The 22,575-nt window shown below is 32.4% G+C and overlaps 4 protein-coding genes and 1 pseudogene across 10 annotated transcripts; 3 read left to right on the forward strand and 2 right to left on the reverse strand.

The window, feature by feature from the left end:
- The first annotated feature begins 876 nt into the window (after window positions 1-876).
- Window positions 877-3,840, forward strand: LOC114181220 (putative nuclease HARBI1). Of its 3 annotated transcripts, none has more exons than XM_028067613.1 (5): window positions 877-1,092; window positions 1,786-1,919; window positions 2,009-2,472; window positions 2,550-2,775; window positions 3,284-3,840. In XM_028067613.1, exons 3-5 carry the CDS (start codon window positions 2,035-2,037, stop codon window positions 3,793-3,795), a joined length of 1,176 nt encoding a protein of 391 aa, XP_027923414.1. In that variant the 5' UTR covers window positions 877-1,092; window positions 1,786-1,919; window positions 2,009-2,034; the 3' UTR covers window positions 3,796-3,840. The 3 variants fall into 3 exon arrangements, with proteins under 3 accessions (XP_027923414.1, XP_027923415.1, XP_027923413.1); XM_028067614.1 differs by lacking the exon at window positions 877-1,092 and adding an exon at window positions 1,111-1,235; XM_028067612.1 differs by lacking the exon at window positions 877-1,092 and having other exon boundaries at window positions 1,251-1,919.
- A 4,266-nt stretch (window positions 3,841-8,106) lies between these two features.
- Window positions 8,107-9,356, forward strand: LOC114182343 (uncharacterized protein At3g17950-like). Of its 2 annotated transcripts, XM_028069204.1 has the most exons (3): window positions 8,107-8,451; window positions 8,609-9,103; window positions 9,221-9,356. In XM_028069204.1, exons 1-2 carry the CDS (start codon window positions 8,368-8,370, stop codon window positions 9,101-9,103), a joined length of 579 nt encoding a protein of 192 aa, XP_027925005.1. In that variant the 5' UTR covers window positions 8,107-8,367; the 3' UTR covers window positions 9,221-9,356. The 2 variants fall into 2 exon arrangements, with proteins under 2 accessions (XP_027925005.1, XP_027925004.1); XM_028069203.1 differs by lacking the exon at window positions 9,221-9,356 and having other exon boundaries at window positions 8,609-9,176.
- Window positions 9,357-10,165: 809 nt separating this feature from the next.
- LOC114181655 (pentatricopeptide repeat-containing protein At3g22470, mitochondrial-like) lies at window positions 10,166-13,461 on the reverse strand. Of its 4 annotated transcripts, none has more exons than XR_003603883.1 (4): window positions 13,350-13,461; window positions 11,148-13,161; window positions 10,952-11,051; window positions 10,166-10,426 (listed from the first exon to the last, which is right to left on the reverse strand). XR_003603883.1 is itself a non-coding variant. In XM_028068166.1 (2 exons), the coding sequence occupies exon 2, from the start codon at window positions 13,038-13,040 to the stop codon at window positions 11,460-11,462; it is 1,581 nt and encodes a 526-aa protein (XP_027923967.1). In that variant the 5' UTR covers window positions 13,041-13,161; window positions 13,350-13,461; the 3' UTR covers window positions 10,475-11,459. The 4 variants fall into 4 exon arrangements, 1 of the variants encoding a protein (XP_027923967.1); XR_003603882.1 differs by having other exon boundaries at window positions 10,166-10,464; XR_003603884.1 differs by lacking the exon at window positions 13,350-13,461 and having other exon boundaries at window positions 10,166-10,464; window positions 11,148-12,691; window positions 13,009-13,161.
- LOC114181656 lies at window positions 13,404-19,450 on the forward strand. Its single transcript, XM_028068167.1, has 6 exons — window positions 13,404-13,454; window positions 15,834-16,573; window positions 16,666-16,858; window positions 18,382-18,559; window positions 19,064-19,119; window positions 19,223-19,450. Exons 2-6 carry the CDS (start codon window positions 16,502-16,504, stop codon window positions 19,291-19,293), a joined length of 570 nt encoding a protein of 189 aa, XP_027923968.1. The 5' UTR covers window positions 13,404-13,454; window positions 15,834-16,501; the 3' UTR covers window positions 19,294-19,450.
- Window positions 19,451-19,582: 132 nt separating this feature from the next.
- On the reverse strand, window positions 19,583-21,498 carry LOC114182572 (annotated as a pseudogene).
- Window positions 21,499-22,575: the final 1,077 nt, after the last annotated feature.

Below are 22,575 nucleotides of genomic sequence, written 5' to 3' on the forward strand. Positions count from 1 at the left end.
AACAAATAAATGGATAACATGGAGACTAAGTTAACTCATCCAGAAGAACTATAGGCATTAATTATTAGTAATATAATAATAAGAAAGTCTACAATCAAGTATTGTTGTTATTATGAGACGTGCACGAAATACAGTTTTAAAATATGAAAATACTTGAGTTGTATTTTGGGTTACATTCTATTTTTTTTTTCAAAATAACATATTAATCGTGAATCTTATTTTAATAACTATATTCATACAAGAAGATATTATATATATATATATATATATATATATATATATATATATATATTAGTATTATATATAATTTTATTCTAAATAATTTAGGTTTCTTAAGTCAACTCATTATTTAGAATAAAATTTTATATATATATATATATATATATATATATATATAATATAGAAATTGTAATTAAAATTTCAAAAACTAGGTATAATTATATATATATATTGTTGCACTTTAGAGCTCTTCATCGCTTGTAATATTATTTACTTATTATCATAATTTTAACCTTAGCATAGGTCGGTCTCCTTTGTAATTTGTTGTAATTTAGCATTAAAGATAAAAAATTATGATATTTTTTCCAAATAGTAAAATAATTAGTTTGATTTCATTTCTGAACTTTAACTACAACTTTAATAATTATTAACTTTTTTTCAAAGAATTACATGTAACAGATAAAAGAATGGTTTGGTTCTTATAATATATATATATATATATATATATATATATATATATATATAAAATTTTTTTTAAACCCAACTTTTTATTTATAAAACAATGATAACCTGCAATTCTATTATTGCTTAATGTTGTACAATGTTACATATGTAATTTTGGATTAGTTCTTAAACGACGTCGTCTCTGTCAGTGGTGTCATCGTTTCAACTCTGAAGTAATCCCCCATTTTTGTCCTCTTTTTTATTTGGCTGCTGAGAAAATTTTCCAATTATTTTCCCTTGAGACTGTGAGAAGCTTTGCGATTACGAGTTACTTTCACTGCAACAAAATCACTTCTGGCAGCCGCATTTGGAATTGCGGTTTCACTGCTTCTGTGCTGACAAACTGGTAGCGTGACGCATTTATCTAAGGTGTGAATTCGCCGTAATTGTATGTAACAAGAGCATGTGAATGTTCTCTCTTTGCATTTTGTTGCTGCGTTACTTGAACCTGTTGTGTGTGCAGAAGAGGTTTGAATTGCTGCCGCAATTGCGGTTTGAAACCTCAAACAGTGGTTCTCTCTTCTGACTTAATATCTTTGTTTTGTGTTAATTTTATATTAATTTTACGCATTGTATTATAATTCTGTTATGTTTATGATTTTTAAAATTTGTGTGCTCTCTTATATCATATCCATGTCACATGTCATATCCCTGCTTCCTAGCTATTGACTAGATACTTGATGTTGCATTTTATTTGAATTTGAACTCTTTCCTCAAAACAAATGTATCTTTTTCACTGCAGGAATTGATGTAAAATCTAATAGCTCATTTACATAAACGCTCCATTGTTTGTGTGTTCAGTATCTCTCATCTACTAGGACCATTATCTGGACTATTTTAGATTGTCAAAGGAAATTTTTGGACTTGTGTGATAAGTATCTCTCATTGTTTCATTTTCTGGCTTTAAATGCAATAGCATTATAGCATATACGGACTTGATGCAAATGCAAAAACATGGTGTATGAGCGAAATTGAGTAGATGCTTATCATGCCGTGCACTTTCCATGGTTTGTGCTTAGTCTGTTATCGGCAATTTATGACTGTGTTTCTCGCCTTCTTTAGTTTTTATATTCAGATGTGCCGGGAGTGGAGCTAAGTTCTGTTTGTAACCAGGCCTTAATTGCCAAATTTGAGAAACCTTGTCTGGCTTTTAGTCTCACTCAAGTGAAAGAGATAGGGAGGAAGAGGTTGAAAAGGTATGAATGACTGGCCATTGATTTACATTTTTATGGTACAACAAATTTCGTTTTCATACTTCTATCTACTGACATATAACATCTGTCAGAACTTAGAAGCAGTCATAATTCCTTTATGGAGAGTTCTGAAGAGGAAAATGATGGAGTCTCCAGAAATCATGTCCCCAAGGAACTGATTCGTTTAGCATCTAATGGTGCAAAATTTGTTGACGAAGTACTCAGTGGTCAAAATGAATGTTGTCTGGAGAGTTTTCGCATGGATAAGCATGTATTTCATAAGTTATGTAATATCCTGCGAGCCAAGGGTTTATTGCGTCACACAAATCGAATCAAAATTGAGGAGCAACTAGCCATATTTGTGTTCATAATTGGACATAATCTACGGACAAGAGCAGTTCAAGAGTTATTTCGTTATTCTGGAGAAACTATTAGTCGTCACTTTAACCATGTTTTGAATGCTATAATGTCAATTTCACTGGATCTATTTCAGCCTCCTGGCTCTGGTGTTCCTTCAGAAATCTCTGAAGATCCTAGATTTTATCCATATTTTAAAGTAAGATTTCAGAAATGACTTTGATCACTATCTTGTATGGGTTGATTTTGTCTTACTTTTTAAGAACTCTTTAATAGGATTGTGTGGGAGTAATTGATGGTATACATGTACCAGTGACGGTAGGTGTGGATGAGCAAGGACCTTTCCGCAACAAGAATGGTTTACTTTCACAGAATATTCTGGCAGCTTGCTCATTTGACCTCAAGTTCCATTATGTTTTGGCTGGATGGGAAGGATCTGCTACAGACTTGCAAGTTTTTAATTCAGCAATTACAAGACGGAACAAATTGCAGGTCCCTGAAGGTAAATATTCTGTTATTTTATTTGGGTAAATTTATGTAAAATGCAGTTATGATTGAGGTAGTCATACTGTTTGAACTCTGTCTCTTGAATGAAACCAACTTCTGACACTCGGAAGTTAAAGTCATTTTATTTCAGTTGTATGATATACTAATTGATTAGGAAGATCTGAACTCCTTTGGCCTTTTAATTTCATTCTTGTACCAAAAGTTTTATGCTTCAATTATGTCCTAAATAAACGAGAGTAACAATTTTCAAGCACAATTTGGTTGTATTTGTGAGAGATTGATGGTTAGGAGATTACAATGGCAAATGCCATCTTAAGTGATTGATTGGTGATGTATTCCTATTTTCACATAGCAACTAAGGGAAAATATTTCCAACTTTTTATATTTAAGACTCAATCGAAACATATGAAGCTAACACAACAAAAATGAAACATGATGCGAACTTAAGGGTCAAATGATTAATTATTTCCTATGACTTCCATACACTTTGTCTTATGCTACAGGTAAATACTACATCGTAGACAGTAAGTATCCAAATGTGCCAGGTTTTGTTGCTCCATATTCCATTGCTCCCTACTACAAGGAATTTCCCAGCGATTTCCACCCACAAGATGCTAGAGAGCTATTCAATCAACGGCACTCATTATTACGAAACGTCATAGATCGAACTTTTGGGGCTTTAAAGGCACGATTTCCTATATTGATGTCTGCTCCTTCTTACCCATTACAAACACAAGTGAAGTTGGTGGTGGCTGCATGTGCATTACACAATTTCATTCGCAAGGAGAATCCAGATGATTGGCTTTTCAAGATGTATGAGCATGGTTCATTTCCAATGGAGGAATCAGAACCCCCATTAGAGATGGCAGTAGCACCAAAGATGGATGTTGAGACCCAGACTCAGCCGTCCGATCATACTTTTGATTCTAAAGAAGTTGTAGTTGCTTCACAGTTAAGGAACTCTATTGCTGCTGAAATGTGGAATGATTTTATTCAAGATTTCCCCCCCTTGTAAATTTCTTTAATCCAGCTTATACGATCAGATTAGGTTTGCATTTTCCTCTGGATCCTTAGTATGCCATAATTTACTTTAGCATTTTGTTCAGAAAACAGAAGTATTCCTGTACATCACATCTCACATCATTAGCTTTTGCTTTTAATTATTGTAAGATGGATTATACACTTCAATATTGGGGCCAACGAACTTCCAATCCCTGCCGACAGATGAACACAGTAAAAAATTCAGATCTTCTACTGTAGAGTTTCCTTCAAAAAAATGGTTTCTTTGCCAATTTTTACTATCCAAATTTCCTATAGTTGTTTGGAAGATTTTTTTTTTCTCTCTGTACCTCCTCTTGTTGCCAAGTGAGGTCATGTGGGTGACCTTCACATTCAATATTCATAGTCTGTTCAAGCCAAAAAGATATAGTTACATTTGGTGTACAGTGTACTCAAATGTTCATGGGACCATAAGAAATATACTGACATGGAATTGGGAATGAAGGTACATAGACAGAGAACTGACTTAGCTTGAAAGGCTAATACATTGCTGTCATGCTATAGAATTTCGCACGTGATTCAGTATCCCCCAAGACATTATGATATTCCTCTCTTTCTTCTGCATTGATAGTTTTATGCCATTCAATGAACTTCAAAATGTGATAATATTTTTGTTACACAACATAATTACGTTAACCTTTTACTTTAATTTAATAGCTCTACCAAATTTCTTAATATACTCGCTGCATAGTACACACATGTCTGTTATTCATCCTTTTTTATTTAATATATTTCTATAATCATTTTAATCTAGAAATGAATAAATAGTGGTCGAACAGTTACTACTTCAAGTTAACATATTTCTTGATTTGTTAAGATGGCAATGAAACAGGTATTTAAAATTTTCTTCTTATAAATAAAAATAGAAAACATGTTCTCAATTTTAGAAAGGCCAAAACCTTTATAGAATGAATGAGCCATATTTGTGCTTGAAACTTTTTCCATGAATCCCAAACCCCCAATTGAACTGTAAAGTTAAAGAAAACTCAAACTCCACGTGAATGTAGTCTGAATATTTGGAAGGACCATATGAGTTTGATGTGCTAAATCTCGTGCGCCATGTATGATGGCATAGCCTTTTCCCACTTTATGCAATTCCCTTTTGATCATATCATATGACTCATGCACTTTGGTGTCATTTCCACAATTTAAAATGAGTAATAACAACTCACAAGGTTGTATGAACATCTTGGTAACACCATGTATGAATACAATACAAATATTAACCTAAATAAATCTTAAATTATTAAAAATGCATCGATAACAATGAACTTAGGAAAATCATATTTTGACTCCCACAATTTGATTATCATTTTGTACTCCTTTGTGTAATTTAGTGTAGAGCATTGATTAATGTACCATTATCTTTTTCTTCAAAAGAATCAATGTCCAATACTAAGCCACATCGAAAATACAAAATGAGAGTCAAATTGTAAGAATCAAAATATCATTGTCCTTTAATTTATTAATTGGCTATCATATGTAATGTCATGTATAAAAAAATATGAAAATCTCTTGATCTAAGATAATATTTTGACTATAACATTTATAATGGTAAAACTACATTAAAAGTAATATAAACAAGTTAGAACATCTGAAAACATATATGTTTAATTTATTAAGTATCTATAATTTTATTTTATCTTTAACATCAAGTAAAATAAATTAGATTCTGATACAATTATTGATTTTTTTTATTAATAGATCAAAGAGATTCACCATAAATAAAATATATTGTTTATATAAAAAATTTGACATCATTTTTATATAAAATCTTTAAATCCAATGTTTGTGGGTCTATTTTTTTTATATTTCAACTTTTTTTATTTTTAATTAATACAAGACTTTCAGAGATTCTTAACCCTTCCTATATCTATTTCTCTTAATTCAAATAATTTGTAAGAGATTACTATTTAATCGATTAAAAAAAAAAACTACGCTTTAATTCAGCTTTTTAGTTGGGGATATGGACAGAAATATACCATCGGTTGGGCACTACATCATGTGAATGAAAGTCTCTCTCAAGCTAGCTTTGGCTTAAATTGAAGATTTGAATCACCATTTTCTTGTAACTTATACTTCATACCATTTATAATTTATATTCTCAACCTATGATTTTTAACAAGTATGACATTGAGTATCGTTGCAACTTTCAAGTACCATTAACGTAATTTATTAAATCATGTGGATTATGATGTTTCAGTACTTAATACTTAATTTATCTCCTTACTAAAGCCTGTCATAATGTTCCATATTATAATTCATCTTTTACCACTCACAAGCATCATTAGGTTATCTCTCCCCACTCATTCAGAACTATGCTGCATGTTACAATATAGATGTTAATAATTCAATTATTGTTTCAGGCCAATTTACAAACTTTAATTACACCAACTTTTTGTAATGGATAGAAGTTATAATGTTTCAGAGTTTAATATTAAATTAATCTTATTAACGGTTTTTTAGACCATATTATAATTTAGGGTATCCTCAAGTTTAGTAAAATTTAGAATTAGTTTCTCATCAAAACTTTTAACTAATTCAGTCCTTCATCTTTAGAAATGCGTAGATTTAGTCCTTCTAACATAATTTTGTTAAGTTTATTTGACATTTCAATTGTGTTTTATGATAATATTTGAGTTAACATTGAAGCAAAAATGTGTCAAACAACAATTAAAATACTATCATAAGGTACATTTGAAACGTAAGATAAACTTAACAAAATTTGATTAAAAAAGACTAAATTCACGTATTAAATTGGTTAAAAGTTTTGAAAAGTGATTAATTCCAAATTTCGCTACAACTTCAGAGACAAAAACATATTTAATCCTATAATTTATTAATGGTTCATATTTTTACTTTTTTTTTTTAATTTAAATGAAGTTATTCTATTATTTCAGCTGAACTATATCTAAACTAACTCTAGTTGAAAAGCCACCAATGTTTTCCTCAGTATTCTCTCACCCAGTAGTATTATATAGGGTTAAATATGTTTTTGGTCCCTCAAGTTTCAGTGAATTTTGGAATTAGTCCCTCATCAAACCTTTATACCAATTTAGTCCTTCATCTTTCAAAATGTGTGAATTTAGTCCTTTTAACCAAATTTTGTTAAGTTTATCTGATATTTCAAGCGCATTTCATGATAGTATTTAAGTTAACATTGAAGCCAAAATGTGTCAAACAGTGTAAATAATTTAAATACTATCATGAAATGCACTTGAAACATCAGATAAACTTAACAAAATTTGATTAAAAGGACTAAATTCACGCATTTTGAAAGATGAAGGACTAAATTGGTCAAAAGTTTTGATGAAATGACTAATTCCAAATTTCGCTGAAACTTGAAGGACCAAAAACATATTTAACCTTATTATATATTATTATATTAATTAAATATATTTTTTTCTAAATTACTTTTTAAAATATATATATATATATATATATATATATATATATTTTTTGTTTATAACTTTTATATATATTTGTACATTTTTTGAAAATTATGTAAAATATCTTTCCAATAAACAAGTAAAAAAAAATATCATTTGACAAACGAAATTTACTATAAATTATGACATAATTTTCATGTATTTTGTTGAGGATAATATTTTATGTTACCTTTTTAAGAATGTAAGAACAAACTAAGTATATATACTAATTTAAAAACGAAACATAATTTTAGAAAAAAGATACTTACTCTTAAATTAAAAAAAAAAAAATTGTTTCTTATTGATCTTCACAAAGCTAGTATAGTCTCTACTCAAAGTTTTCATCTTTAGCTTTAAAAACCATCTATCTAGGAACTCATTCCTTTCAAAACAAGAGTCATATTAAAGGAATCACATTTATGATAAACATTTTCCTTGTCCTCACACAACTATCAAATACTAAGTTAAGAAATTGTGTGCAAAAGTTAGGAGTAAAGAAAAATTTGTTCTGAGGAGATAAAAGAGGAAAAACAATAATTGAGGCATCTTACCAATACATTTTGACTTATCCCTCCACCTTTTCTCAAATGTAACCTATAAGAAAGCAAATAAGGCTATAAACCTTAAAAAAAAATGACATTATAAGCAATTTCTTACTTTTTACATTAAGGTTAACATTTGACTCAAGTCAATTATCCAAATATAATTAAATTAGCTGCATTAACAATTAACAATGTTCACAAGAGTTTCAAAGAAAATAAAAACCTACATTAAGAATGTAATTTCCAAGTTTGAATCCTATTACCTAACTCTCTTTTTATTTTGGTTTCAAAGAAAATGTCCAATTAAAAGTGGATTTGAAGTTTCCAAAACTGATAATCACCCAAAGCAAACAATCATTTCAAATGCATCACATCCTATTCCTTTGATCCCAACATGCTTTTTCATCTGTTCCTTATTCTGCATATAAACCTTCAAATCTCAACCTCAAAACATTCATAGTTGACACAAAATACTCTTCCCAAAACCTTCACAACACCTCAGAGATTTTCTCTGTTTTCATCTCTGATTCATCTCTCGCCACAAATCACAACACAACAATGCTGGATCCAGCCACTGAATTGGTGCCACCACCATCTTCACCCACAATCTCTTCCATTTCTTCATCTGATCTTGACACTGAGGTATCATCAAGTTCACTGTCACTGATTCATGTTGCATCATCTTTTAAACTTCTCAGAAATCTCAAATTTTTTTCACACCCCAGAATTTATTTTTCCTTTTTCACTTCAAATTAATCAAAAGTTTTAATTTTTTTTTGTTTGGGTTTCTGAATGATAGTCCACCGGATCATTCTTCCATGACAGAAGCACTACCTTGGGGACTCTGATGGGAGTGAACTTCCCCACGATTACATTCAGAGTCCCGTCACAGCACCGGAATCCAAATTCCGTGGCCGAGGTCACCGGCGGTGCAAGGAGGACCGCCGCCGCAGTCAAAAAGAAGAAAAGGGCTATCGTGTCGACGTCGACAGCAGCGGAGAGACGGCGGAAGTGGTGGCAGCTTTGCCGCGACGGTGACACCAGATCGGCGTCGCTCGGCGAGTTTCTGGAGGTGGAGCGACGGTTCGGCGACGGCGAGTTCTACGGCACGGCGGCGGAGCTCGAGGGGATGGTCGCCGGCCACCAGCAGAGGAACGGTGGAAGAGTGCTGTTCGTCGACGGGAGGGTTCTTCCGCCCACAGCCGACGTCGACGACGGAGCACGGGCGGCAGAGAGCCTTTGCAATCGGTTTCCTGTCGCGCTCGCCGGAATTTGCAGCGGCGGAGCCGCTTAGGTTGTTATGATAGCGTTTTTCCAATTTTTATTTTTAATATTTTATAAAAAGAAAAGAAATTTTTGTGGGTTTATTTTAATTTTTTATAACTTTTTTTGGATTGTTTGGCTTTTACAGATTGGAAGATTAAGATTCTTTTTGTCCGTGGTTTATATGCAAAACGCAAGCTTTGCCTTTTGGGCTTTTTACTTTTTCTCTTTTGTTCTTCTTTTGATAATTGTGGTCCACCACCTTATAATTACCAATTACTAATATTATTAATACACAGACATTATGGGTGATTGGTCGTAATCATATGCTGCATTTAGGCCAAAAGATAAAAAAAATTATTAGAAAAATATGGATTACAGAAAGATTTTGGTTCTTGATAAAATGATTAACCAAAACCAACGTTCAAGTAAATTTACAAGTTTTCTGACTTATTCAATCCGGTAAAGTTAATTGTAAAATGAATGAAAATTTAGGCTCCACCTTAATGATTTTAATCTTCAAATTTTAGTAAAAATTGATATTAATTTTTCTTGAAAATTTTAAACTAATTTAATTTTTTATCAGACATACGTTTGAAGCGGAAAGTGTCAAACAGTCTAAACAAACTAAAATACTATAATAAACTTAATAAAATTTAATTAAAAAAAACTAAATCTAATTATTTATAGAGTTGAGGGACCAAATTGATTTAATATTTTCAAAAATAACCAATTCCAAATTTTACAAACATATTTGACCTTTCTTTCTTTTAATATAAAAATATCTTTCTTTTGATCCAACATTGATATTATTAACAACCCTTGTCCACGGTTTAGTGTTTTTTTTTTATCGATAAATGTTAATTTTAGAATTTTGTTAATAATCAAGTTGAATCCACATCTCTTTCAATTTTTCTTTCAAATCCATCGAGTCAACTTTATAACTTCCAAATATTAGTGAGAAAAATTGACCTATCAACTTCTCTCGCCTTTCATTCCAACTTTCCCATTAAACCAATCGAATAACTCTCTAAGTTCAGGGTTTTAACATCACATTTATACTGAAGAATGAAATCATCACATCTGAGAGTAGTAAACAAAAAACAAAGTAAATTCAATAGAGGAAATTGTGTCTGAATTTTCAACCCTCAGTTGAATCTCAATTTCTCTTCTTTTAAAAAGTCTAACCAGAACAATTATTAAAGCAAAGTACAATTTGCAGCAGCACAGGATTACAAAAATAACATTAATGATGAACAAATTTTGGGGTTCAGGTCCTTCCACACCAACTGTTTATGCTCATGAACAGCCCTTTTATTTTTTTTTCTGTAGTTTCCAATTCCCTTACCTGATCCTGGTGGTTCAACATATTCAGAGATAATATGGGAGAGCCTAGCAGAAAGATTAAAGAAGCCTTAATGATTTCATTAAGAATAAACTGATAATCTACATCTTTAGTGACAAACCAGACATTGATTGAAAATTGAACTGCAATACAATATGCTGACATACATAGTTACATACCAATCCAAATTGTTCCTCCAGTAACAAGTAGTGTTCACCAATTAATTTAAATTGGTAGATGTAAAAAAGATTAAAATACATTATGTAAATTATGGTAGAACAACCGAGTAAGACATATGAAAGCTCTTGAGAGACTAAAGGAGAGCAAGAAACCTCCATAGAAGCAAAAAATAAGAATAAAAATAAAACATAAAAGAAACAGCCACAGAAATTTGAAAAGCAACGTACAAAAAGAAAGTTTACTCTTGTTAATTACATGAGAATTTTACAGGCTAAATCTTATATGCACTGTTGTTGATTTAAGAAATAGAAAATTTATTCCAAGAATAAATGTAAATTGCCTGAACTCGATTACCTCAAGAGAGTGCCACCTTTCATGAACTATTCGAGATGATCATGCAAGACTATATGCAATAATGCATTTTCCATGGGGTTCATTTCAACCTACACCAAAGCTGCAACAGTGCATTTGCCAAGCATTTATTCAAACCTATCTTTAGTAATAAGTATAGAAGTATAGATTTCAGTGTGAATTAGCTTCTGTATCTCACCAGGTTTTATCATTTGTTCAGATCTTCAGCAAACATTTCTTGAAGTAGCTCCTATGCTTTATCATTCTCACTTCTAAGCAGAGTCCATTGATAATGGTGTTATATGTGACAACATTACCAAGAGATGACTTTATAGTATCAAGAATCAAACTGTTGCAATGCATGTCTCTGAAGAGATTCATAGCTTCTTCCATCCCTTTACCCTTGTAATATTCATCAATCAAGATGCAATGCAATGGCTAAAACCATAAGTAGTGAATCCCCTTTCAAACATTAGGTTTAATAATCAATTTCCTAGAAAACATGGTGTGTTTAGGAAAAGGCATCTAACAAGATATTATAACTGATAACATTAATTGGCATACCACCATCATGCATTGCATAGAAAAGCTCCCATGCATGAGAGATTCTTCCAGATTTACACAACCCATCAATGAGGGAATTATAAGTCACGGAATCAGGAACCAAATTTCTGTGATGCATTTCTTTGAAAAGGTTCATGGCTTCAACAATCCTCTTCCTCTTGCAATACCCATTAATCAATATGTTATAACTCGAAACATTAGGAGTCAATCCCCTTTCAAACATTAGGTTAAATAATTCAATTGCATCGTCCATAAGTTGAGTTTTGCAAAGAGCATCTAACATGATATTGTAAGTGATAACATTAGGGGATGGCCCACCATCACAAATTGCACTAAAAAGTTCCCACGCATACGAGATTCTCCCAGATTTGCACAAACCATCAATAACAGAACTGTAAGTTACAATATTAGGAACCAAATTGGTGCAGTGCATTTTATTGAAGAGGATCAAAGCTTCATCAATCCTTTTACTCTTGCAATACCCAATAATCAAGATGTTATAACTCCAAACATCAGGCACAATATCCCAATCAACAAATGTATCAAATAACTTTCTTGCCTCATCCACATCATTGTACAAGCAATATCCACTCATCAAAGTGTTGAAAGTAACTACATCTGGTTGTTCACCTCTTTCAATCATCAAATTACACATATCATGAGCTTTTGTGAGCATTCTGTTTTTACATAATGCATCAATCAATATGTTATAGGTATAAACATTTGGGTTGACCTTTTTGTCAACCATATCACACAACAACTGGGTAACTTCTCGCCACTGCCCCAAACTACAAAAACCATGAATCAGACAAGTGTAAGTAAAAATATCAGGACTTATTCCCCGGCTAACAATTTCTGAATATAAACCACACGCCTCAGTTACAAATCCATCTTTGCACAAACCATCAATCATAATATTGTAGATTACTACATTAGGCTTAACCATTTGCCCTTCCATTTTCTGCACGAACTCAAAGGCACCTCTTATCTGTCCTAGTTTACACAGCCCATTGATCAAGGTCCCATAACTAACTTCATCCAACAGGAACCCCTGAGCCACCACGCTATCATGAAAGTCCACAGCTTTCCTAACCTCACCATTGAGACAAAGCCCTCTCATGAGCGTGGTCAAGGTTACTGGATTGGGCTGATAACCCATCTTGAGAACCATGCCCAACACTGAAAAGGCAAAACCCAAGTGACCCAAGTGACAGTAACAATTGATCAAGATACTCAAAGACACTATAGAAGGGGTAATTCCTCTCAACCCCATTTGTTTAAACAATGATATAGCAGTAGGGTAATGCTTCATCTTCACTACTGACCCTAAAATCATGTTAAATTCTACAACAGATGGAAGAGGGTGCATAGTGATTAAGCGACTGAATAAGGCCACAGCATCACCAATGGCATCAAACCCATAATTGTTTTTGGCGTTTTGGTTTTGGGAATAAGAAAAGAACCTCAGAAAGACACTAAATTTGGGAATGGCGTACCTTAAGCTTGTTGTCTTAGCAGTGTACGACATGACAATCTTCCTTCCAAGTATGACCAAGATTGGATTTTTCTTTTTCTAAGCTTCCACTCAACTGCTCTTTCCAAACTTTGAACGAAGAATTAGTTGGGGTGAACTTCACAACACTCATATCCTGCGAAGATTTGCATCCAATAATTGAAACCAATTAAGAATTGAGAAGAAGAAAACAGAGATGAGAGAAGCACCTCACTAACCCATACAACCTTTATGCAATTGGATAGTTGGCAAACTTATTAACATTTTCTTCTTATATATGCATCTCAAAATATTAATGAAAAAAAAAAATTAAAGACAACATACCTTGTTCCCTCAGAGCACACTTTCTTCTTCAAACGCCCAAACACAAAAGTGGGACCTGGCAGCAGCAGCATCTCCTCTGTGAGCACGCACGCCAGTTTACATTAGGTTATATCTCTCCTCTCTCTGTATACTCTTTAATTTTGTTCCAAATTTGCGTCTTCTTCGTTTATGCTTTCTACACTTGTTTCTTGTCTGCGATTTCTCTGATTATTTTTCCTCTTTGTCATGCAGGTGAAATGTTTGCTTTTAGGACGAACCGAGGCAAATCTAATTATTCACAAACAGTTTACAACACAGAAAAAAAAAATCTAATTAACAACCAATATATCTCTAATCATACTCTTTTAAATAAAATTATTCTGACAGATGTTATATGTCAGTAGATAGAAGTATGAAAACGAAATTTGTTGTACCATAAAAATGTAAATCAATGGCCAGTCATTCATACCTTTTCAACCTTTTCCTCCCTATCTCTTTCACTTGAGTGAGACTAAAAGCCAGACAAGGTTTCTCAAATTTGGCAATTAAGGCCTGGTTACAAACAGAACTTAGCTCCACTCCCGGCACATCTGAATATAAAAACTAAAGAAGGCGAGAAACACAGTCATAAATTGCCGATAACAGACTAAGCACAAACCATGGAAAGTGCACGGCATGATAAGCATCTACTCAATTTCGCTCATACACCATGTTTTTGCATTTGCATCAAGTCCGTATATGCTATAATGCTATTGCATTTAAAGCCAGAAAATGAAACAATGAGAGATACTTATCACACAAGTCCAAAACTTTCCTTTGACAATCTAAAATAGTCCAGATAATGGTCCTAGTAGATGAGAGATACTGAACACACAAACAATGGAGCGTTTATGTACATGAGCTATTAGATTTTACATCAATTCCTGCAGAGAAAAAGATACATTTGTTTTGAGGAAAGAGTTCAAATTCAAATAAAATGCAACATCAAGTATCTAGTCAATAGCTAGGAAGCAGGGATATGACATGTGACATGGATATGATATAAGAGAGCACACAAATTTTAAAAATCATAAACATAACAGAATTATAATACAATGCGTAAAATTAATATAAAATTAACACAAAACAAAGATATTAAGTCAGAAGAGAGAACCACTGTTTGAGGTTTCAAACCGCAATTGCGGCAGCAATTCAAACCTCTTCTGCACACACAACAGGTTCAAGTAACGCAGCAACAAAATGCAAAGAGAGAACATTCACATGCTCTTGTTACATACAATTACGGCGAATTCACACCTTAGATAAATGCGTCACGCTACCAGTTTGTCAGCACAGAAGCAGTGAAACCGCAATTCCAAATGCGGCTGCCAGAAGTGATTTTGTTGCAGTGAAAGTAATTCGTAATCGCAAAGCTTTTCACAGTCTCAAGGGAAAATAATTGGAAAATTTTCTCAGCAGCCAAACAAAAAAGAGGAAAAAAATGGGGGATTACTTCAGAGTTGAAATGATGACACCACTGACAGAAACGATGTCGTTTAACTCGAACTAATCCAAAATTACATATGTAACATTGTACAAAATAATAGAATTGCAGGTTATCATTGTTTTATAAATAAATAAAAAGTTGGGTTTAAAAAATATGTTATTCCATTCCTCATTTTCTTGACACATTATATATATATATATATATATATATATATATATATATATATATATATATATATATATATATATATATATATATATTAGAAGAACCAAACCATTCTTTTATCTGCTACATGTAATTCTTTGAAAAAAAGTTAATAATTATTAAAGTTGTAGTTAAAATTCAGAAAAGAAATCAAACTAATTATTTTACTATTTGGAAAAAATATCATAATTTTTTATCTTTAATGCTAAATTACAACAAATTACAAAGGAGACCTATGCTAAGGTTAAAATTATGATAATAAGTAAATAATATTACAAGCGATGAAGAGCTCTAAAGTGCAACAATATATATAATTATACCTAGTTTTTGAAATTTTAATTACAATTTCTCTATTATATATTTATATATATATATATATATATATAATTTTATTCTAAATAATGAGTTGACTTAAGAAACGTAATACTAATATAAATACAATATCTTCTTGTATGAATATACTTATTAAAATAAGATTCACGATTAATATGTTATTTTGAAGAAAAAAAATAGAATGTAACCCAAAATACAACTCAAGTATTTTCATATTTTAAAACTGTATTTCGTGCACGCTCATAATAAAAAAATACTTGATTGTAGACTTTCTTATTATTAATAATTAATGCCTATAGTTCTTCTGGATGAGTTAACTTAGTCTCCATGTTATTCATTTATTTGTTTAAGGTGGATTCCTTTTATTTTAGTCAAAGTAATTACATTTAATATTTTTAAATTGTATATTAACATCTTAATATTTCACAAAATATACATTATTAGTACTATTAAGTGCTTTTATTTTAATTGGTAATAATTAGGTTATATCTCTCCTCTCTCTGTATACTCTTTAATTTTGTTCCAAATTTGCGTCTTCTTCGTTTATGCTTTCTACACTTGTTTCTTGTCTGCTATTTCTCTGATTATTTTTCCTCTTTGTCATGCAGGTGGAATGTTTGCTTGTAGGACCAACCGAGGCAAATCTAATTATTCACAAACAGTTTACAACACAGACAAAAAAAAATCTAATTAACAACCAATATATCTCTAATCATACTCTTTTAAATAAAATTATTCTTTTAAAATAATTAATATACTATTATTAAATCACCGTTACTTTTAAAATACCATTTTTTATAATTTTACATTTAGTTATTTTAAAACCAATATTTATCAGATGAATTTGATTTATTGAGTGTGACTACATAAGTCCAATTCTTTTACCTAGGTGCCATCTACAGTAATCTAATAGCTATATTTAGTTCAGAAGTATGATCCTTAATATTTAGTTTTAACTCTTAGATGGAATGTAGTTAAATACAAGCACTTAAGTTCATTTTCTTAAGTTCATTTTCTGTTTTACAATTTGAAATAAAAGCTCTAAATATGGTCAGAGATTCGACCGTTATGTTTGAAACCTAAGAGTACTCAGTGTAATGCTACAGTTTAGGAGTGTAAGAAGAAAAAAGAAAAAAGAAAAAAGTAAGGAATGGGGAGAGTGATAGAAGAACCAAAATTCGACTATGAAGCTCTCAGACAGGCTCGTATGTTAGAGAATCAGGCATGTTTGAGGTTTTGACATAGTTGTCTGTAGTTGAAAGTACTCACACTTATATTATGTTTTTGTCTGATGGACATGGTGATTTTATGCAGGCTAGGTTGAAGTCTCTGGGTGTTGGAAAAACTGTTTCTGAGCTTAGAAAACAGGTAAAGGAACAACAACCACCTCGTCGTAGTTACCAAAAGAAAGTCTACGGTCTCACCCCTTTGCGTCGTTCCCTTAGAATCAGCAACAACCTTACGCCACCACAATCTAATTCCACACCCCTTCCAACACCAAAACAAGGTTTAGCCTTTTATTTATGTTTAAACATGTCAAAGTGAGCCAACCCGACTCACTTTTAGTGAGCCAGAAATTTTCCAACCCGGCTCAACCCACCACGGATTGGTGGGTTAAGTGGGTTGGCTCACTAACCCGTATAAAAATTAAAAAAAAAAGATTTTTTTTTAAAAAAAAATCATATTTGTAATTTTTTTTCTTCTCTTTTTTATCTATTGTTGAATAATGCATATAAAAAAATTGGTGATTTATGAGATGAATGTTATGCACCACAAACAAATATTAGTAAAAGCTTCTGCCATACATATGCAACACTCTCACAGCATCGTACCAATATCGCAGAAACAGAATCATAGATATGAGACTAATAGTCTGCAAAACTCCCTTAGTAGAAACAGGTAGTCTGCAAAACTCCCTTAGTAGAAACAGAATCATACATAATTACACATATAAATACAAATTTAGAATGAATATTACAGTGGCCAATTTAGATCTTTCTACAATTTAAAAACTTGAACACATTTACAGTGGTCACTGATGTTGCACAGGAGCAGAACATATTATCAGGATAGAAGAAAACAGAGAAAGGGAAAGAAAGAAACCTGAAAGTGGCTAGGCACAGGAGCAGCAGGAGCAAAAGAAGCGTCGGCTCGACCACCACCGAACGGCCGGTACCAACGTCGACCACCGCCGCCAAAGAACGACCGACGACCACCACCTCTGGGCACCACCGCCACGAACACGAGTGAGAGGGAAGGGAAGTGCGAGTTGGTCGAAAATGAAAATGAGAAGAGAATAAGGTTAGGGATTGCGTTTTCTCTCGACGCGACCACCACCGAACGACCGCCACCAACGTCGACCACCGCCGCCAAAGAACGACCGACGACCACCACCTGTGGGCACCACTGCGACGGACACGACTGAGAGGGAAGGGAACTGCGCTGTGTGGGTCGAAATTGAAAATGAGAACAGGACTAGGTTGGTAGGGGATTGCGTTTTTCCTCAGCTCGACCACCACCGAACGGCCGCCACCCAACGTCGACCACCGCCGCCAAAGAACCACCGACAACCACCACCTATGGCACCATCGCGACAGGGAAAGGGAAAGGAAAAGAGAAAGGGAATTGCGCGCTGCGTGAAAATGAAATGAATTAGGGATTGTCTAAATTTTTTTCAGATTCTGAAAAATATTAATTTTAAATAATTAATTTTATTAAATTAGGTTTTTTTAAATATAGGTGGGTTGGTGGGTCAACTCACCATAACCCGGTTCGACCCGCATAACCCGTGGGTTAAGTGAGCTCAACCCGTTTTGACTCATTATCACAAAAAGAAAATTTCTCAACTCAATCCGGCTCGAACCCGTGGTGAGCCGGGTTGGCTCACGGGTTCCGGCTCACATTGACATCTCTATTTATATTGTTATGATAAATATAAAATATGTGATGGTTTTGCATAACTAATAAAAAAAATACTTCTTTTATGAACATGGGTTGGAAATTAATGTTTTTTTATTTTTTTTGTGACAGATAAGGTAACTTTGTCTGGGGAGAAAAAAGAGAAACAGAGACCTGCCAATGCTCCTCTTGTGAACCTAAGCGATGCTGATCTTCTGCTTTCATCAGAGAATTCTGGTAGGCGGTGTAATAGCAAAGGCAGAGGTAGTATCTACAATCCAGTTTTGGGAATATGCTGCCATTTTTGCAGGTTCATTTTCTCAGCTCTCTTAACAACAATCATAGATTAATGTATTTTTTTTTTCTGTAAGTTAAGGATCACAAATTCTACACAGTCTGTGGTATATGCTTTATATAATTATAGCTAATGTAAAAAGGTGATAGTCACTGCATGAAAAATTGATTGATAAGTAAAGGGTTTAGTATGAAGCTCTGGACATGAACAATGTTAAGAATTCAAGTGTGAGTCTAAGTCTCACATTGACCAGAATTGAGAAAATAGAGCACTATATAAGAATAAAGACCCATAAACTCTTTGCCTTAAAATTTTGGGTTGAGAGTGGTGTCAATGTCTTATGTAGTTAGGCTCAGATCTCATTGGTGTTGTTCTCCCCAGTTATACCCCTCCTGTAAAACCAGACAAGTGGTATGTAAATAGAAACATGCAGAAACAAAGTGTTCAGTGCAAAGTTCCTTTTTGAGGCAGTTAATAAAACTTTATGTAAAGTCTCTTTTTGCTGTAATTGATAATTAGTTCAATATGCCTGAGGAAGCGAAAGATGCCTCCAACTGGAATAGCAGTATTTAAAGGTTAGTTCTTTTTCCATTCTCACCTCCTTTGTTGTTGTTGTAATTGATGTATATTTTTGTACTGAGTATGTGATTTTTCTTTTGATGGACTGAAATGATGAAGCTCGTGAAATGGGATATAAATCAGTGGCACATCTACTAATGGAAGAACTTAAACTTGGAAAATGCAAGTGATGATTGTATTGTAAGAGTTGGTTGATCTTAATTTATTAATATTCAAGCCTAATGTTAGACTTCAATTGCCACTCTGTTGCTTTTGTAACATTCTCTAGTGTAACTCATTTTTAGTGTAACTCTATACCCGTAGTGTCTTCTGCAACCTGATAAAAAAAATCCGAAATTTATATTTCATTAATTTATCAGTAGGCATCTTTTCATTGCATTGAAGCTTATTTGCATAATTTAAAAATTGTAATGAGTTAAATCATTATCAAAAAAGTAACAAAGTATGATAGTAGCCTTCCTCAATGATGTTCTTATGTGATAGAGAATCACTAAAAGTACAATGAACTTGGAAAAACGAAGACATCAGGATTTACACATTGCGATCATTGATTCCAACCCCTCTACTAATCATTTAAACAAATTCTACCATAAAAATCCAATTTCAAGGAACACAGAAGTTTGATAGCAATCAAAATGCAAGAGGGTCACTGCATGAACCAAGTCCTCTGTTCCAACATATAGGAAAGGTAGAACTTGATATGGAAATGAGGTTTAACCTTTTATGATTTCAACAAGCCTCTAGATATCATTTCACGAAGAAATGTCTCTGCCTTATCAGTCTCATCCTTTTCAAATAGAGCCGTAATAATTATCTCAAAAGTTACTGCATTTGGCAAGCAACCATTGTCTTCCATTTTTGACCATAAGCTCAATGCCTCGTCAACCAAACCCCTTTTACAAAAACCACTGATCATAATACTATAGCTACGTACATCTAAAGGGTAGCCTTTAATTAAAAGATCTTGAAAGATCTCTTGTGCCTTCTCAAGTCTTCCCCCTCTGCACATTCCATTAATAAGTATGTTTCAGGTGTACATATTCGACTGAATTCCCTTTTCCATCATTGTCTTCAATAATTCAAATGCCTTGTCTAAATATAGTTTTTGCATAAAGCATCTATCAAGCAAGTGTAAGTGATTACATCCGGTTGTTGGTTTCTATCATGCATCTCATCAATAAGATCCCAAACATAAGCTATTCTTCCAGATTTGCAAAAACCATCTATAAGAGAACTGTAGGTCACTAACCGTGTTTCTCTCCGTGTTTCTCTTATGCATATCCTGAAAGATATTCATTGCCTCGTCCACTTTTTTACTCTTACATAATCCATTAATCATGATATTGTAGCTGTTAACGGTAGGTGTCACTCCTAACTTAGTAATAAGGTTGAATACATGTTTTGCATTCTTCACCTCGTTAACTAAGTAATACCCATCCATTAAAGTGTTGAGGGTAACAATATTAGGTTTCACATAAACTCTCACCATCATAGCTAACACATTCTTGGCTTGTTTTATCCTTCCTTCTTTACACAAGGCATCAATGAGAATACTATAAGTATAAATATTTGGTCTGATGTAATTTGATATCATCTCATTTATGAAGTCAATTGCTTCTTGTAAATGATCTAGAATGCAAAATCCATAGACCAGAGTAGTGCATGTTACAATATTAGGAGAAATTCCCTTGGCAACCATTTCAGAATACAAATCAAAAGCCTCATTTGCAAGTCCATCAATGAATAGATGGTGAATAATTGTATTGTACATTACCACATTAGGTTTAATTGACCGAACTTCAATTATTCTGAGTAACTGTATGGCAGCTTCGGTTTCTCCAATATGGCACAATCCCTGGATCAAAGTCCCGTAACCGACTTCGTTGAACCGAAATCCTTGTGCTACCATCTTGTAGTGAAAGTTGAGTGCTTTTTTCACCTCACCATTTGTACAGAGACCTCGCATGAGTGTAGTTAAGGTTACGACATTTGGGTGATAGCCCAGTTTGAAAATTTTGCCGAATATTGAGAAAACAAATGTCATTTGAGACAAGTGACAGAAACAATTGATGAGGATGTTGAGAGTAAAAAGGTCATGGTGAATTCCCTTGATCTCCATTTGCTTAGAAAGGGAAATTACAGTAGGGTAGCGCTTCATCTTTGTAACGGATCCCAAAATCTTATTAAATTCATATATGGGAGAAATAGGGCGCGTACTAATCATTCTATCCAATTGGAAAACAGTGTGAGGAACATAGTAATCGTGAAGTAATGGGGTCTGAGTGTGAGAGCGAAAGGAAGAGAGGGAAGAAGGGTTTGAAAGAAAAGGATGAAACTTCGGAATGGAAGAAGAAAGACCAAACCTTAACATTGTTCTTGAGATCCACATCATTTTTACCTTACAGAATGAGTAACCTGATCTGACTCTGTTAATACTCATCTATAAGCACATTTTTACACTTATAACATATGTAATATGTAAAACTTTGTTTTTATTTATCTATCTATAATATATATATATATATATATATATATATATATATATATATATATGAGTATTAGTTAAAATTAACTTACGTATACTAGTTTATATAGATTTTAAAAAATATTTTTTTAATTTTCTTTGTGAGTTAATTTTAATTTATAGTCAAACTGGAATTTTTTATTGAGAAGTTTTTCTTTTATGTTAATATCTTAGAAAATTATAATGATTGGTTTTAGGATTGTTACATGTTGACAAGTGTACCAAATTGTCAAGTTATACAAATAATTCAGTAGACAAGTTCAAATATCATTCCTGCAAAGAATAATGTGATTTAATAAACTGGTTGTTTACTGATCAAGGATAAAAATAATAAAACATTTTGGTTTATATTAATAAAAACTAAATTTAGAATTAATGTAAAGAATAAATTGAAATTGGCACAATGAAAACAAATATCTTTGATTGAGAAAAAATATAAGACAAAAATTTTGAGATTGACTTTCATGATCCAATTCAAAACAAAAATACTAAACAATATTTTTTTAATTCCTACTCTAACATTCACACCTTACATAACAAACTCTAATATTTTAACGACAAGTCTAAAATCTATTAAGAATCCTGATATATTAAACATTCTTTATCAAGAGTTTGCATTAATGATTATTTTAACATCGATATTTTTACTTAAATCTTACTCTATGTTTATTATCTTTAGTTTTTTAATACTTTGTTTCAACTTTAAATATTTAAACATTTTTAATTGAATAGTATTTATAAGTTATTAATTTTGACTGATATACATGTACAACATTTTTTAATGAATAATTATTATATAAATCTCAATAGCTTATTACTTGTAAATATTAATTATAGTTAGTAAGAATCAGAAAATTTGAATTAATTGGACTAAAACAAAGTTGTTGACGATTAAAATTTGATGTAAAAATGATTTAAATAAATAAAC

The sequence above is a fragment of the Vigna unguiculata genome, chromosome 4 (assembly GCF_004118075.2).
Source record: "Vigna unguiculata cultivar IT97K-499-35 chromosome 4, ASM411807v1, whole genome shotgun sequence".
In the NCBI taxonomy this organism is placed as follows: Eukaryota; Viridiplantae; Streptophyta; class Magnoliopsida; order Fabales; family Fabaceae; genus Vigna; species Vigna unguiculata.